The 15629-nt window shown below is 41.9% G+C and overlaps 1 protein-coding gene across 1 annotated transcript in view; it reads right to left on the reverse strand.

Moving 5' to 3' along the window:
- LOC138566777 (cytochrome P450 2G1-like) overlaps positions 1 to 9177 on the reverse strand; it is a 772909-nt gene extending 763732 nt beyond the window's left edge. The window contains exon 1 of the mRNA XM_069644428.1: positions 8918 to 9177. Coding sequence (XP_069500529.1) covers positions 8918 to 9094 — 177 coding nt within the window. The 5' untranslated portion in view covers positions 9095 to 9177. The remainder of the gene's footprint in view (positions 1 to 8917) is intronic.
- Between the last annotated feature and the right edge of the window lie 6452 nt (positions 9178 to 15629).

The raw sequence follows: 15629 nt of genomic DNA on the forward strand, positions 1-15629 counted from the left end.
ACACTTTTAGTAGGAAAAGCCATAACTTTGCTGTCATGTGTGACTTATTTTGGACGTAAAAGCTTGTGTTTTACATTGTTATGTTGAGATTGGGTTTTTGTGTTTTCCCAGCCGATTCATGATTGAATGAAGCTGGGTGTTTTCATGCACTTGTTCTACTCAATTTTCTTGTGTTTGTTTATTTATTGATTATTGATTGGGACCACCTTTTTAAACATACATTTGTAAAATATACATTATAAATCTTTGTGCTGGATTGATTATTACATAAGAACAAATAGCAGACTTACAATAATTATAATAATTTACCAGAAAACTGGGTACAAATGTATTTTTCATTCACAAAAACAGAACATTGGTCTATTACTTGTTAGTATTTATATACGATAGGAACAATTTATTGTGTGTAATAATATCTGTAAATGATATGGTTATTAATTATATATTCACAGTAGGGATGCTTAACAGTTACAATATTTACTGACTATTCGTTTAGGATCTTATGTCTTAGGCTTTGAGGTTAATGCAGCATATTTTAATATTGTTATGTAAGCTACTTTATTGCTTTAACATGGTATTATCTTGCAATATTGGCATTATCTTATGCACATATTGTCCTGATGGTCCATTGCAATATTTTTAATATTATGACAATGAAACTGTTAACCATGAAAACAGAACATAGCTGAAAGTACTGGCCACATATACGCTGCATCAAGAATGTAGAATAGATTTTATGGCAATCATTTTACCAATTTGTAGTCTCTACTTATAACCATCAGAGCACTGATACCCTTGTTTATTTTCCTTTAATATCTTACTAAATACAATATCTATTTGAGATGTTTGATTCAAGTATGATTAGAAGCACACTTCCATAGATACAGATAAGGTAAGGCACACCAATATTTCACAGTTAAGAATGATGATAAAATAAACATATCCAGGAGCTAATGGACAGGCGTTTTTCCTACCACTGAACAGTTAACCTAAGCCACTTTCAGTTACTGATCATTGTTAATTAACCGTCACCCAATTTGAAATTATTACCACCCAACTTCGAAAAGAAGTTTTCAGCAATCTTTTCTTTAAGAATAAAAAGGTGTGATTTTCTGACTTTGCTTTCTACCATTCCTCCCATGTCAATGGAATAGGTTAAACTGGATCCGCAATCATGTAATTCACAAACATGAAGATGAAAACTGTTATTTACTGCTTCAAAGAATGTAAAATACAATATGTCTGATTAAAATGTAAGCATATGACAATTGTGATCGAATTTGAAAATATTGAAATTATGTATAAGTGATTGAAAAGGTCAGCATATTTTTTGTATTTGTAAAACAAAAATGTGTTAGTCACAATTTCCTATTTAGTAGAAATTATGTAATGGCCAATAGGATATTCTAAATTAGATTGTGGTGGGCAGACCAAGGGGGCGATTCATGGAATATTCTGCGTAGAAAAAAGGGGACTTGTGCGCAAAATCCCTGTTCATCGATTCATGGAAAGCAATGCGTGGGGCTTACCTGGGACTTGCAAGGATACGGGGCCCGTCTGCCACATCACTGCGAGCCAAGGAACGCCTTGCGCGAGACTGCTAGAGGGTGGGCCGGGCCTAAGCAGCCACCCAAAAAGGGGGCAGAACACAATGAATGAGGTAGAACAAGCGAAAATGTGCGTGACAAGAGATGTCCAACCATCAAGCAATTGCACCGCCCATATGCGGTATCCAAAAATAAACAAATTAATAGAATTTAACTGGGATTTTCGGGTCGCGAAAAAGCATGCGCAATACCCGGCACACCTACACCATGCAATACCAGGTGTAAACGTCAACATGCACCCTAATAAATGCCTACAAAGCACACAAGACACACCAAACGAATGGATACAGCCACTAAGAATGTTGTGCAATGTTTCATTGGTCTCCACCGCATGCCTGTTGTTCTCCGTGATCAAAGATGGCCTCTCCCATTCCTTTACACTTTGAAGGTCAAATCAATTCACTCTCAGCTAATAAGCATTCTCAAGGATAATTCTGGTGATCAAGCACATTTTTTAAAATATTTTCACCCTATTTAGATTGGCATCATCCTGGAACATAATCAAATGGATGACTGCAGATTTTATCATCCATAATGTAGACACCAGATACAGCTTCTAATAAACGGGAGTGATACAGCAGGTTTTGTTTGCCCCAAAAATGTCTTCCATGTAGAGCATGGTTTGACTATGATTTTGATCGGGGTTTAAGTGAATCATCCTACTTACTGGGCTCTTTTCTAGGGCCTGAGTAGCCAGTCCATGATGCTATTCTGTTATTCCCTGCAGTTCGGTTGACCTCTCCAGCCCACTGCAGCGAATTTTACTGTATGAACAAGCCTCTAGTGGTGCAAGTGCATACAAAGAGTTGTCCGAAATATCTGATGATGATGATGACAAATTCAAAACCTGAGCCTCAGGCTCAACCTGCCTTTTCCTCCTGTTGCATTTCTCCCACATTTTCAGGAGGTCACACTGTTCAGGTTATTTTTCTTTTTTTTTTCTTTTTTCTTTTTCTTTCCCAAATGGATTTTAAGGAGTGACCCAAGATCATGGACAATGACTTCTGTTTCAATCAATACACAATCATCACACTTCTTTGAATGATGGTGAGGATTATTTTACTATATTCACAAGTGCCCGTATTGGATCTCATGGGAAACGTGTGCCTTCTGTTCTTCTTTTTCTTTCAGAGCATCTCCAGTAGCAATTGAGTTTATCTGGAGCACTGTGCCACTATCATTTGCTTCTCCGAATTGGGATTCATCTGATGTTTGTATATTGTCTTCATCAGGAGGCTCATCTAAATCAGGAATCAGATGAGTTGTGCGATTAAGGAGGGTGATGGGTGTGTTTATGCACCTGGACTGGTTTCATCAAGCCTGCAAGCCGGATTATCGAGTTGCAGATTTGCTAGCAACTGATTGCATAGATGTCTTACTGAGGACACAGATACCCCTTGATGTTGTTACTCTTTGGCCATAGAATTGGAATAGGGATTTTACCATGAGATGCAGAGCTCGTAGAGAAGAGGGAGTTGGAGTAACTGATCTGGCCACCCTTCAATTAGAGTAACTAGATGTATCCAGGTTTGGTGTACCGGATAACATCGATTCATTAAATGGTTTGTAAGCGCTACCTTCTATGGAGGAATGGTCCAATTCTATTTAGAAAGCCTCCAGTGGTTCTTGATGAAGGTCTCCCGAAGGTGGATCCACACTTTCCTCCACCCCTGAATCCCATACCTAGCTTCCTGACTGCACGACAGAAAGGGTCACCCACAACTTCATAAAAGAGTTAATATTTTCCTTCAAAATATTGGACCTACACGCCCCTAGTTGGTTGTCTGGGGGGGGGGGCAAAAAGAAATGTGCCATTTTCTTTAACCCTGTGGAATGCCACTTTTGTTTACTCTGGGGGTTACGTGGTGAGGAAGCTGCATGCTGTCCTGTTTCATCCTCATTTTTTGAAAGCATGCTTAGCAGATGCTAACTTGACAGGTCAGTGGGTTTAGGGGTGATAGTTGTTGTGTAGTTTATACTTCATTCTAATAGACATAACAGTGATAGGGAGGCTCTTACCAAAGGGTCAGTCAGTTCTTTCAGGTCCTCACTCACTGTGGGCCTTTTGCCCCAATTGCACATAATGCAAAACTCTGCTTTGTCGCACCTCACTTGCGCGGCTACATTCAGCTGTTCTCAAGAGCGTCCACCTACACTTGGTTAAAGGCACAGGCTGCCTTACTTTCAGCCATAATCGGAGCTCTCGTCAAATGCTGCCTGTCACCAGCCTCTCCTGGAAAACTGCATATTTTAGCACTTCGCTCGAGCGACCATAACCAAGTGTTATCGAGGACCTCCATCTCTGATTAGTAAAAGGTACAGACTCCCTTACTTCCAGCAGTGATCAGAGCACTCATCAAACGCTGCCAGCCCAGGGACGTCATTTAGGGGTCGCTTTTTTTTGTTTTTTTATTCTTTTTAATACAAGCTCCTGGGCTGTGGCCAGCACCATTTGGCTCTTTACTTCTAAAGTGGCTGGCTTTCTTGTTCAGGCCCCTTAAAAAAAGAAGGAAAATAAGAACAGGAGTGCCTCAAGTTTAACACTTTCATACTGATCTTAACAATACATATGGAGATCCATTCTTGTATGAAATGTTCATCACATTATAGTGATATCGTGCCCATATTTTTCGTAGTGTACAATGCTATGTGTTGCCACTTCCTGTTTTGTCAACGGATGAAAGGTCGTGTTCCATCACTTCCCGCGATATCACTTTGGGGTGGGGTCAAATAACATCACTTCCTGTGATGTCATCAGGGGGGTCAAGGGTCATGTGATGTCACATCCGCTACCCCTGGCATGTTGGTGAAATGACGTCCCTGTGCCAGCCTCTCCTGCAAAATGGCCCTTTGTCCCGCTTTGCCGACTACAAGATGTAGTCAAGCGCGTTCACCAACAGATCAGAGCTCTCAACAAACACTGCCAGCTGGTTTTCATTTTAGCATACTATTCTGTTGGTAGGTATTTCACTCATATGTATTGTATTAGGTGCCAGGTGAGTTGTCTCATTTACAGATGAGACCATCCTATCCCAGTTCTAATAAATTGGTATTGTGGGGAAGACACAGTCACCGCATATTTTCTAATAATTGAAACATTAACTAATGTCAGTCATCCAGTCCTAGAAGTGTGAATTGCTTCTCTAAACATAATAGTGGTCAGTGGCCACACCTTTCAGGCTGATAGGAATGTATCTGTCATTGACATGTGCTTTAAAGGTTCGGGAGAATGGTGCAATGAGGGTGGTCCAGGTAGTATTAGGTGTTAAAGAATCAAGGGAACAGAACTGACTTTTGGAAGACTCCAGTTGTAATTTCCTGACTCTGAAAGGAAAGGACCAGATCATACTACCACCTGTCTGTGGTGAAGGAAGGAGCAGATCCACATTAGTACACGGTGACGGGGGTGTGGTGGACTCCCAGCCAATGGGGAGGCTCAGAATGCGGGCATTACCACATGGTAATCCCGCTGCCCTGAGCCTCCTCATGGTCGGCAGCCACCATCTCCCCTCACCGGGGAATCAGGTAAGTCTTCTCCCCCAACACCCTCCCCCATCCACAGAATTCCCTTACCGCCCTCCCACCCTCAGTTACCTTCTTTTTTGTCCATTTCGAGAGCAGACACGCTGGGAACACTTGTGTCCCCAGCATGTCTGCTCCGGATCTGCGACAGGTCATCATGGAAAGGAAGAAGGGACTACATGTAGTCCCTTCTCCCTAGTGGCCATTTTATTTGTTTACTTTTCTTCCTATCTTTTTAATGGGCGCCATGGACTTTGTTTTCCCTTCTCCAGCTGCTATTTGTTTGACATTTTGTTTTCCTGTTCCGAAACGCGGAGAGTTTCGGAACAGAAAAAAAATGCCTTTAGTAATGCAGTGTAGCGAGCCGGGGTACTAATGGCATAAAGCCCCTCAACTTCCGCCCATTACCGCCTATGGTAATGCCCACTGGGCCTTTGTTAACTATGGGCCCCAGGGCATTACCTTAGGCGGTAATGGCCCGCAGTCTCTGGGCGTATTGCCTAATTAGTGCATTGCTTCAATGTCAAAGGATTCATTCGAATGCATTGATGCAGTGGCATTGGTAACAATGTCAAATGCAGCTAACAAGTGGAGTAGAATGAGAATGTCAAGTGACCATATCAGTTCATCTTTCATGAAATGGTTCATTCAGTACCTCTGATGGTCTGGAACACAGATTGGTGTTCATGACCAGATTATTGTTTTTACTGATGTCAAGCAGTTGTCTTCTAGGCATGTTCTTGTGTATTCTGCCTCTTTGTGCCAAGGGGTGCAAAGGGGTGGCCATTGTCAAGGCTAGCTGGGTCATCAGAAGTTCTCGGCACTAGAGGGGAAATGTGTGTTATCTGTTTAAAAGTGGAATAAAGTGTATTAGGCTTATTGTCCAGTACAGGAGGGAGGAGGATCTCTGGTGGAGTAGAATCTTTGGTGGCCCACAATGTAGGTCAGTATTGGCTTGATCTTGTCAATGAAGACGAAAGATAGGTTGTTATCCTGTACCTGAGATGCAGCAGTCGTAGTGTTGCTTTTAGCAGGAAACCTGAAAAGGCTATTAGGGATTAAAAGCATGATAAATGTGTTTTTGGAGGAAGGGTTGTTTTCCATTTTTTTCTGGCATACTATATCTCAAAGGTCTTAAGCAGTTGAGATGGTCTCCATGCTCTCCCAATTCATACACGTGATGATCCAGAGCTCAGTTTTTAATTTTCAGACGGTCATATTCAGTAACAGAGCAGTTATTACATTTTTGCTAAAAGCGCAAGGGCTTCACATAAACTGGAGATCTCTTTATGCAGGTTGTTATGTAAGAGGTCTGGGCACCCGAGATCGTGTAGGGGTGCTGGAAGCTCTCAAAATACAAAGCAACAGAAACACATGTTCTGGCTCTGCTTAAGAAACATTGTTAATGCCACACGAGTGTGGGGACAGGAACGTTATCTGGTCTGGAATGTCGTGATAACACAAGGTGATGATCAGGCCTTGGAAGAGGGTGTCATATAAAGTAATCTACAGGGCCAGGTCATTGAGGGGATAGTGTTGAAGGTAGGACCCCTGACAAGAGTGGGGGTAGATGGCCAAATGTTGATGGAGCCGGGTCACTATTGACACTCTCTGCATCACATTGTAAATCGGACGAGACGATATGTGTCTGAGATCAGTGTACCCCAGTTTTCAAGGGAATCCCTGCTGAATTCCTTCACTTCAGGAAAACATATTTTTCGTGTAAAAATTATTTAAAACTTCAGTTTTACCTCTTGGTTGGTGGCGAAAAATGAAGTTATTTCTATGATAGACGTGACCTCATAATCACTGCTATTTACTTCATGGGGTAGCAACTGGTGAGAAGAGTAAAAATGCAGACATTTACTGAAACCATTTGGTAATTTAGTTCTGGCCGACTGGTGGGGATAGCCAAGGCTATACCGAGACCCATTAAATGCACCCATGGATGAGCCCTGCTCTGAGCCAGAAGAGCGTTTAACAATGTCCGATAACGCAGGCCAGCGAGAGCAGCGCGAGTGAACGCTGCAATGTGAAATTTCATTCACTGCAAAATGGCAAACACGCCTTCAAAATGGAACACCTTATGCCCACAGAAAAAAGGTTAACATTGAAAATGTCCAAGCGGGCCAGCAAAAATGTCAGACAATTTTCAGCGATTCAAGTTATTTTCGAAATTCGACTTTAATAAGCAATAAAGGACATGAGACCATTTTTTAGCGAAGAATATTTGTTCGAAAGATTGATGTTGGCATCATATTCTGGAAGGACAGGTATATGTTTTAGTCATCTTGCTCACTGTGGGCAGCCCCTTATTGTATACATCTTTGTGTATATATTTGCGTTGTTGTATGTTACAATATGTGTGCACAGTTCTGTCGCAGTGCAGCAGATGTTTTACATGCTACCTAATCACAGGGGCTTTTACCAATGGGTAGGTCAGGTGGTAAAACAACTTTCCAGAAATAGTATACAATTTCAATCAGGAATCCATCCATAGAATAGTGACTGCACAGATATTTGCTTAGCTGAGGGATGGGTGGTGCTTTCAATGGTTTCCTATACCATAACTATTATGGCAGGTTTAAAACACAGTTCTACCTGTTATGTAAGAGTAAACACCATTAGCGCTAATAAAACATACATGTGCTGGGGCATATTATTTTTCTTACATGTGCTGGTCTTCTTTTTTGAAACAGTGTTTAGATGAGTAAATAATATCAAGCAGGTTCATTCCTAATTGTTTTCTTTATTCCAGCCGACGTTCCTATTCCACAGTTGGTTCAACATTTGGCTTTGACAAGGCATGTTCCTTATTCTTTGCTTTAATTGACATGCACCGATTGAGACGCAGAAAACTGCTATCGGGCACTTTTTCATACCGAGATCGCGTGGTATCAAGTGATTATTAAATCTGTGTTTTCCTGCTTATTCGAAGCATACGTTTGAGAAATGAGTTGTTGCCATGGGCGGGGTTGGTCCAACCCATGGTGGAAGCATACAGCTACTCGTCCCTTAGGCATCTGCATTGATGACAGACATTCACAATAAAGATTTGCAATGCATTTAATGGGCCAGAATGCCAGAGATTAGGATTCCAGATGCTCCTGTTAAATTTCAAATTAGCCACCGGACAAGTGGCCTATAAAGACAGTCCTCAAGAAGGGCAGGTCTTGCTTCTTCAAAGACAAAGCAGTTTCTGCTATGCTACTACATTAAACTGATGTGTAAGATATGTTTCTCTGACACATGGCACAGCACTACATAACAACGAGTGGCAGTTCACATAATGATCAGAGCCTGACAGCATGCATCGTGGGAATGCAAATTAGCTGAAAAGATTGCTTTTTTTTCACAATGCCCAATTTCTTATTGGGCTGCAATATTTTATAAGGTGTTACCAACACAAGAATGATAGTTCTGGGAAATCTCAATAGCTTGCTATGCAATCAGGGAGGGAAATATAGGCACATTGCATTTAAGGGATTACAGTCTCATATGGACTTGTAAATATCTTTACCACATGACTCCATGTAACAGAGGACACCATTCCCCATGCTTGAGCTTTCAGTTGATATTGTTCTAGGAAATTGGCTCATGCACCAAGTATATATTCTTCCACAATAGATGTGGGTTGTAAATGCATCTTATCATTACGATTATAAGAAATGATATCCCAGTTGGCAATGAGTTACCTGATAATACTACATTCAGTGACATTTCAATATGGTAGATGCCCAAAGGAAATGACAGATACCAGAAAAGCGTGCAGACAGGAAAAGTGTTACCTTCAGAATGGACTTTACAATTTTCCCGTTTTTCACTTGGAGAATGTTGCCCACCAGAGGCAAGGGCGTGGGCCCAGGGGGCAGCTTGCCTTTCTGAAACACCTTCCTCACATTCATCAGCAGCAGGGTGAAGATGAACGTGATCAGCAGGAGACAAGTTGTTGACCCAACTTCCATTATGGTAAAAGAGTGGGAAGAGTTCTCTTCAGGGACGCAAACAAATGTCACTTTTCGGACGAAGCCTATTATTTCTGCTTCTGTAATCCACCTCCGAAAAACAACTGTGTGAGCATGTTGCAATGCACCCCTCAGCTGCTTTTACTATCAGCATGGCACCATCACATCAATATTCAGACACAACTTGTTAACTATTGCCAGCTGGCTTGCATGTGTTTGGAACAGAGGTTTATGGTGTTGGCAGAACAATTTGTCCCAGATCAAGGATCTCTTGGCTAAACTGATGATGATTATTGCATCATACAGGCAGATGCGGAATTATAATGGGTAAATAAATTATACAAAATGATTGTTCTGCCTGGGAGGTAAATTTAAAAACAACTACAACTACAATATATTCCAGTAACTAAGATTTCAAACACATCTGACCTTGTGTTAAATGACAACTTCAATCAATTAAACATGTTAGCACCTGAAAACGAGAAAATGTTGCTGAAATGTTGGCTGTGCTGCCTTAAACCCAGAGAATCATTCCAGCATATGCCTTGCCCTGAAACTTGGCAATGTTTTTAAATGGTCACACCTATGAATCATGTTCCTCTCCAAACACTAAGGAAATACCTGTGCAAACCCAAAGAATAGCAACAGTTAAACATGCATTGACAAAGCCAATAGGTGTGTGCAGAAATATGTGGATTGCAATCCCCAACTTGGTGTAGCCACCATAGGCAAAGTGCAAGGCCAAACAGACACGTGCAAGTGCTGCCAGCATATGTTGAATGTGCCCTCAATTTCCCAATAATGCCTCCCTATAAATTGCACAGCTACTGTCTGCAAGGTGTAGGCTGTCAGGAGCTACCAATGTGCCAACTGCAGCTTCAAATGCATCACTATTTAGTGAAAGTCACTTATTAGATGTTTCCTGAATTTGTCGACTGAAGCTACACACCTGGATACTAAAGAGGAAGGTAGCACCCGGAAAAGAAGAACTACAGCAATCAGAGTCCCTTCTTAGCCTGCTGGGGATCCAAACCATTTGACCGGTGTTGACTAATATCTAGATACGGTTGGTTGGAGTTTGGAGGACAAGTGAGCCCTGCGCTAACTAGTGATAATTAGATTTGTTACTGTAATAAGACCTGCAGCCTAACACATGGTTTGTCAGGAAAGCAAAACTCAAAGATTCCCAATGAATGAGTTTAGAGACGGTTGGTTGGCAAACCTTGTTGAGTAGAGGCGCTGGTGAATGGTTTTAACCAATTGTTGTAGCCATGAATTACTTGGTTCTTGGTTGTCGAAATATTTGAGCAACTCCTGACTTGTTGTCATCAGTTAAGGTTTTAATGTTGTTTCACAAGTAAACCAGAGGGCCTAGCAGAAGCTGCTAGGCGCATGTGGGAGGGGAGCCAATACGTTTTTCGACCATAGTCTTTGTTAAGGCTTTGATGGGTGGTGGGGTGAAGTGACAATTGTGGAGGCATATCAGCGCATCATTTGGGGGTCATCCATATTGTAAAATTGCCTACAGTATTATAGGTCACACAAAACACGAGTAGTTGGTGGTGTGTGAAATGCAGTGGTGCTGAAAGGGCAAGTTGACGTTTGGAAGCAACAAAATATTACCAGAGGGATATGGTAGAAATCTGGTATTTGTGCACCAATATCAGTTGCCACTGGCATGCTTGGAGTCACTGGCAGAGATAATTAAGCATTTAGATCCGAGAGGAATTATCAGACCCATTCATAGTACCTCAAACACTCCCATTTTGGGCATATTAAAACCAAATGGTCAATGGCATTTGTTTGCAGACTTGAGAGAATTAAATAAAAGGGTACCCGTGTCTAGATGGTCACTCCCATTTATTGATCAAGGCCTCGCTCAGGTGCATGGGTCAAAGGTGTTTCCACATTAGATCTTACATCTGGGTACTGGTGTGTGCCATTGGCTGGAGACATTCAAAATGTGTTCGCATTTTCATTTCATAAAACGCAATACGCTTGGTCCAGAACACTGTTTGGGTATGTTAATAGTGGGAGCAAATTTGGCATATTTTTGAGAAAAGCACTTACAGATGTGGCAGAAAGGGGAACCATAGTCTATGTAGATGATGTTCTAATTAAAAATGAAAGTCTGAAAAGTCATTTTGATGAGATTAGACATGTGCTTGGCCAATTGCAGAAGGCAGTTGCCAAAGTATCCTTGCAGAAGGCCCAATGGTGCAAAACGAAAGTGAATTTCTTAGGCCTTGAAGTGACTGAACATGGATTAAATGCGCAAAAGAAAAAAGTGGAAGCAATACAGAAATTGAAAAATCCTACTAATATGAAAGGTCTAAAAAGTCTATTAGGGATGACAGGATATAACAGGAAGTTTATTGAGAATTACCCCGAAATCACTCAACCCTTGACTAAATTATTGAAGCAGAAAGTACCTTGGAAATGGGAAAAAGAGCAGTCTGAGGCAGTGGAAACATTGAAAGAATGTCTCATGAAGGCGCCATGCTCAGCCTATACCATAAAGAATCAAGATTTCTTTGTAGAAATACGATTTTTCACAACAGTGTATGTCAGCTGTGTTATCTCAGAAGCATGATTTGAACCATGGAACTATTGCCTATGCAAGAAAGGTGTTTTCTCAAGTTGAAACTAAATTCAGTGAATGTGAAAAGGCTCTCCTGACCACTGTCTGGCCGTTACAAAATGTTCATCCCATTATTCAGGGAGAGAAAGTAATTATTGAAACAAGTCATCAGCCTTTGCAATTTTTACAAAGTAAGAGGATTAGATCAGGTAATCTGGCACAATCTAGAATCTCTTCCTGAACCTTAGGATTACAAGGATTCCCTGTAGAAGTAAGATATGGACAGAACACAAAGAGCCCAATTGCGCAAGGTATAGCAGATCTGCATGACTGTGTGTCTGAATGTGTTTCAGATGAAATAGAAGTAGAACCCAGTTTGAATGAATTTGAACAATCACCACACAAAGCTTGTAATGATTTGCCATCTGTGTATGTAGATGGATGTGCTTATCATATTGATAAACAACTCGTGGCAGGGATAGAAAATGTCTGAATAAGCTATGAAGGCACCCCTAGTATAGGGCTGAGAATTGGAGCCGGGAGTAGCCAACTAGCTGGGTTAGCTGCCATTTATAAAGCAATTGCTACTGCAGTTGAAAACAAATTCAAAGAAATTGTCCCAGTAACTGATTCTGATAATGCCCGAAACAACTTCGTAGAGTATTTACCTGGCTGGAAGACAAAGGATATGCTCAAATATATATTAAAAAAAACTAAAATATGAGAACATGATCCAGCTATAGATACATTAGTGTCAGAGAATGGTTTAATAATACATTGGAGGAAAATTTGTGGATATTCAAAGAGACCAGGAGAGGATAAGGAGGGAAATGACAAAGCAGATCAATTAGCCAAAAATGGGGCTGTCATGGGGGAACTATTGGCTTTTGAACACCTAATTGGTGAAATACAGGTGGATGCAGTTGCCCACTCCAAATCTCCAAAAGAAGTTGAACAACCTGTAGTGCAATGGAGTTGTGATACGCCAGATCAGGATCTGACTAAGGCACAACAAGAGGACCCAGTATTGGGTGTTTTATATAATCATCTGATAGACCCTGAACAAAATCCCTTAGCTGAAAATGATTGCAAAGGAAATGAAGAGCTGAGAGTGTTGTTAAAGAACAAAAAAATAATCAAACTACAGGATGGTATGATGATTAGGGAGTCTAACAGTTCAGACACAGTTGGTGGTGCCTCTTTCACTCAGAGGGCTAATGTTATACCACACATTCAAGGTTTGGGTTACCCCAAAGGATAGAATCAGATAGGGGGAGTCATTTCACAAGTGCCTTGATGAGCAAGGTGTGGCAGATATTGGGGGTAAAAAGGAAATTGCATATCTTCTATAGGCCGGCTTCTTCTGGAACTGTAGAGAGAAGCAATACATCCTCTATATACTGACACCATGTGAGACTATGTTGTCTGGAGGGATTTATAGCAGCATAAATGAGGTCTACCCCATGTTGTATCATGTATCATGGCCAGATCCGGAGCAAAGGATGCATGCATACTCACACCCTTCGTTCGTACAACTGCTGTTTAAATATGGAAAACTCTCAGACATTGCCAGTCAGATGCATTTAAGAATAAAATTGGTGGGTATTGTCTACACTGAGCCTTGAAGGTCTAAAAATCCTCTCAGAGATGGTAGGAATTCTGCTTGGGGAATGGTGGTATAACGGGCCTCTACATCCAATGGGGCCAGAATGACAGGTTCCTTAGGCTAATTTCATGTGTGTGTATGGCATCTGTTGCATCTTTAACAAAAGAGACTATATGGGTCACAAATGGTTCCAAAAAGTGTTCTCTTTAGAGCGATAGAGGCTCCAATAGGGAATCAATGACTGATATGATAAGGTGTCCGGGAGGTTGCTTGTATTTCTGTGTACTTTTGGCATCACATAAAATGCGTATTTAGAAATGTTGCCTCCTCAATGCAAATAAATCCCTCTCGTTATGCATGTTTTGTGAGTCTTGACATTTCTTCCTGTAGCCTCTTCGTTAGATTACATGTTGATTTCTCATAGGCTTTTTGGTCTGCTAAAAGGCACAGGCATTCTATATCATAGTATATGGTGTTGAGAATGACAATAACACCACCCTTGAAAGCCGGGTTGATAGTGCAGTCTAGCAGATGGAGTACTATGTAGTGAAATGACACTGGGGTGCACATGAGGGTGTGTTACTGTGTTATTGCACCATTGTGGGCACACATTGTCATCCCACCTCTGCTTATTATTATTAGGGGATACATTGAGCATAGGCATAGCTTCGGAAAGCAACTGAGTGCCTTACTATCATAGGGTGAAGAACAAGAATAGGGAGCAGAGAAACAAGAGAGTGGGGATCTAAGAACAGGGGAGGGAGGGAAATTATCAGAAATGGTTCTACAAGTAACCAAGGCAGGAAGGTTTGGGGATCAGATCACCCAGTCTCAGGTTTGGTGGGGTGTGGATGGTGGTTGGACCTAGGTGTTAGAGAAGAGGGTCTTGAGCTCCTTCCTGAACTGTAGAAGTGATGAGGCGAGTCGGATGTTGATGGGGAGGAGGTTCCACAGTCTTGGGGCATAGACAGAGAAGGCCTGTTGTCTGTGTTTTCCTTCCTGCACCGACAGAGTTCAAGTCTGCAGATGCCCTTACTTCTGGTGGATCGTTGGCCTCCAGAGATGCTGCGTTTCTCAGTAAGGTAGCTTAGGTACTTCAGGGTGACAGCCTTGAAGATGATGCAGCAGGATTTGAAGATGATACCAGCTTGCAGCAGGAGCCAGTGCAGTTAAATGAGGGTTGGGCGATGTGGTCAAATTTACAGAGTCCTTTGATAAGTCCTGCTGCAGCATGCAGGGTACATCTTAGGGGAGCCAGGGTAGTCACCAGAAGGCCTTTCAAGAGGGCGTTGCCACCATGCAGGTGGCAGAGGACTAAGGCTTGGATAGCAGATTGGAAGTTGTTTTCTGGGATTAAGGGCTGTGTTTTCCGAAGGAGAGCAAGTTGGTAGAAAGCCGCTTGTGTCTTCCTTGCTATGTGCTGTATGAAGGAGAGTTTCCTGTCGAATTCAAACCCAAGGGACATGGCATAGGTGGCCAACTGGGGAGTGAAGCCCTCGATGTGCATAGCAGAGTGCCAGGTCTGGATGTCTGGGTGTTCGGTGTTATTGGTCAGCAGTAGGAATTCCGTCTTGGAGAGGTTGAGCTTCAGGTAAGGCTGGACATCCATGACTGGATCAATGAGAGGCAGGGCTGGGTCTGTGAATGTCTTCAAAGGAGGATATCTTGAGGCAGCTGGATGACCCCAGTCTCTTTCCACACAGCTTAAAATGGGGCGTTTAGTGAACTCACCCGGCAAGACCATTACAGATATCTACATTCTGCCGTGGTGCTAATTGTACCACATCTCCCGTTAACAAAGAGACACCAACGCTTGGTTTTCTCTTCGTCTGGTCTTGGTAGGACAAAGTCAAAAGCTTATAAAGAGTGTCTGACTTTAAGGAAGCATTACTGAAACATCATTGTGTGCACATGACAAGAAGAGACCACATCAGCATACAATGAGTACAAAGGCAACTGAAATTGTCTCTGAGCTACTGTTGTTGAATACCTCAACCTTCCTTGCTTTTACTAATAAATCTAAAGTTAAATTGTGTTCTGCTTCCTCTAGACCCTATTTGCATGTGTTGACACTATAGTTGCTCTGGTGACCATACTGGACAGCTGCACTGCACCGTAAAGTCAGCAGTTCTTGTTTCTTGAGAAGCCTGCATCCCCAGTGGCCTTGCCAATGCCCTACTAGGTGGCAAATCCCTGACAGCTGGTCTGCCACCATTGATGACGAATTGAAGCAAACGGAACCATCTTGTTGATTTCTGTCTTGCTGTTAACCCTACTCTAGAGGCAAACAATTCAGAATGTTCATTCATAAGACCCGAGCCTTCCTGATACCATATTCCAGTACTTAT

This window comes from Ambystoma mexicanum, chromosome 2p (assembly GCF_040938575.1).
Source record: "Ambystoma mexicanum isolate Mex_15411 chromosome 2p, UKY_AmexF1_1, whole genome shotgun sequence".
Lineage (NCBI taxonomy): Eukaryota > Metazoa > Chordata > Amphibia > Caudata > Ambystomatidae > Ambystoma > Ambystoma mexicanum.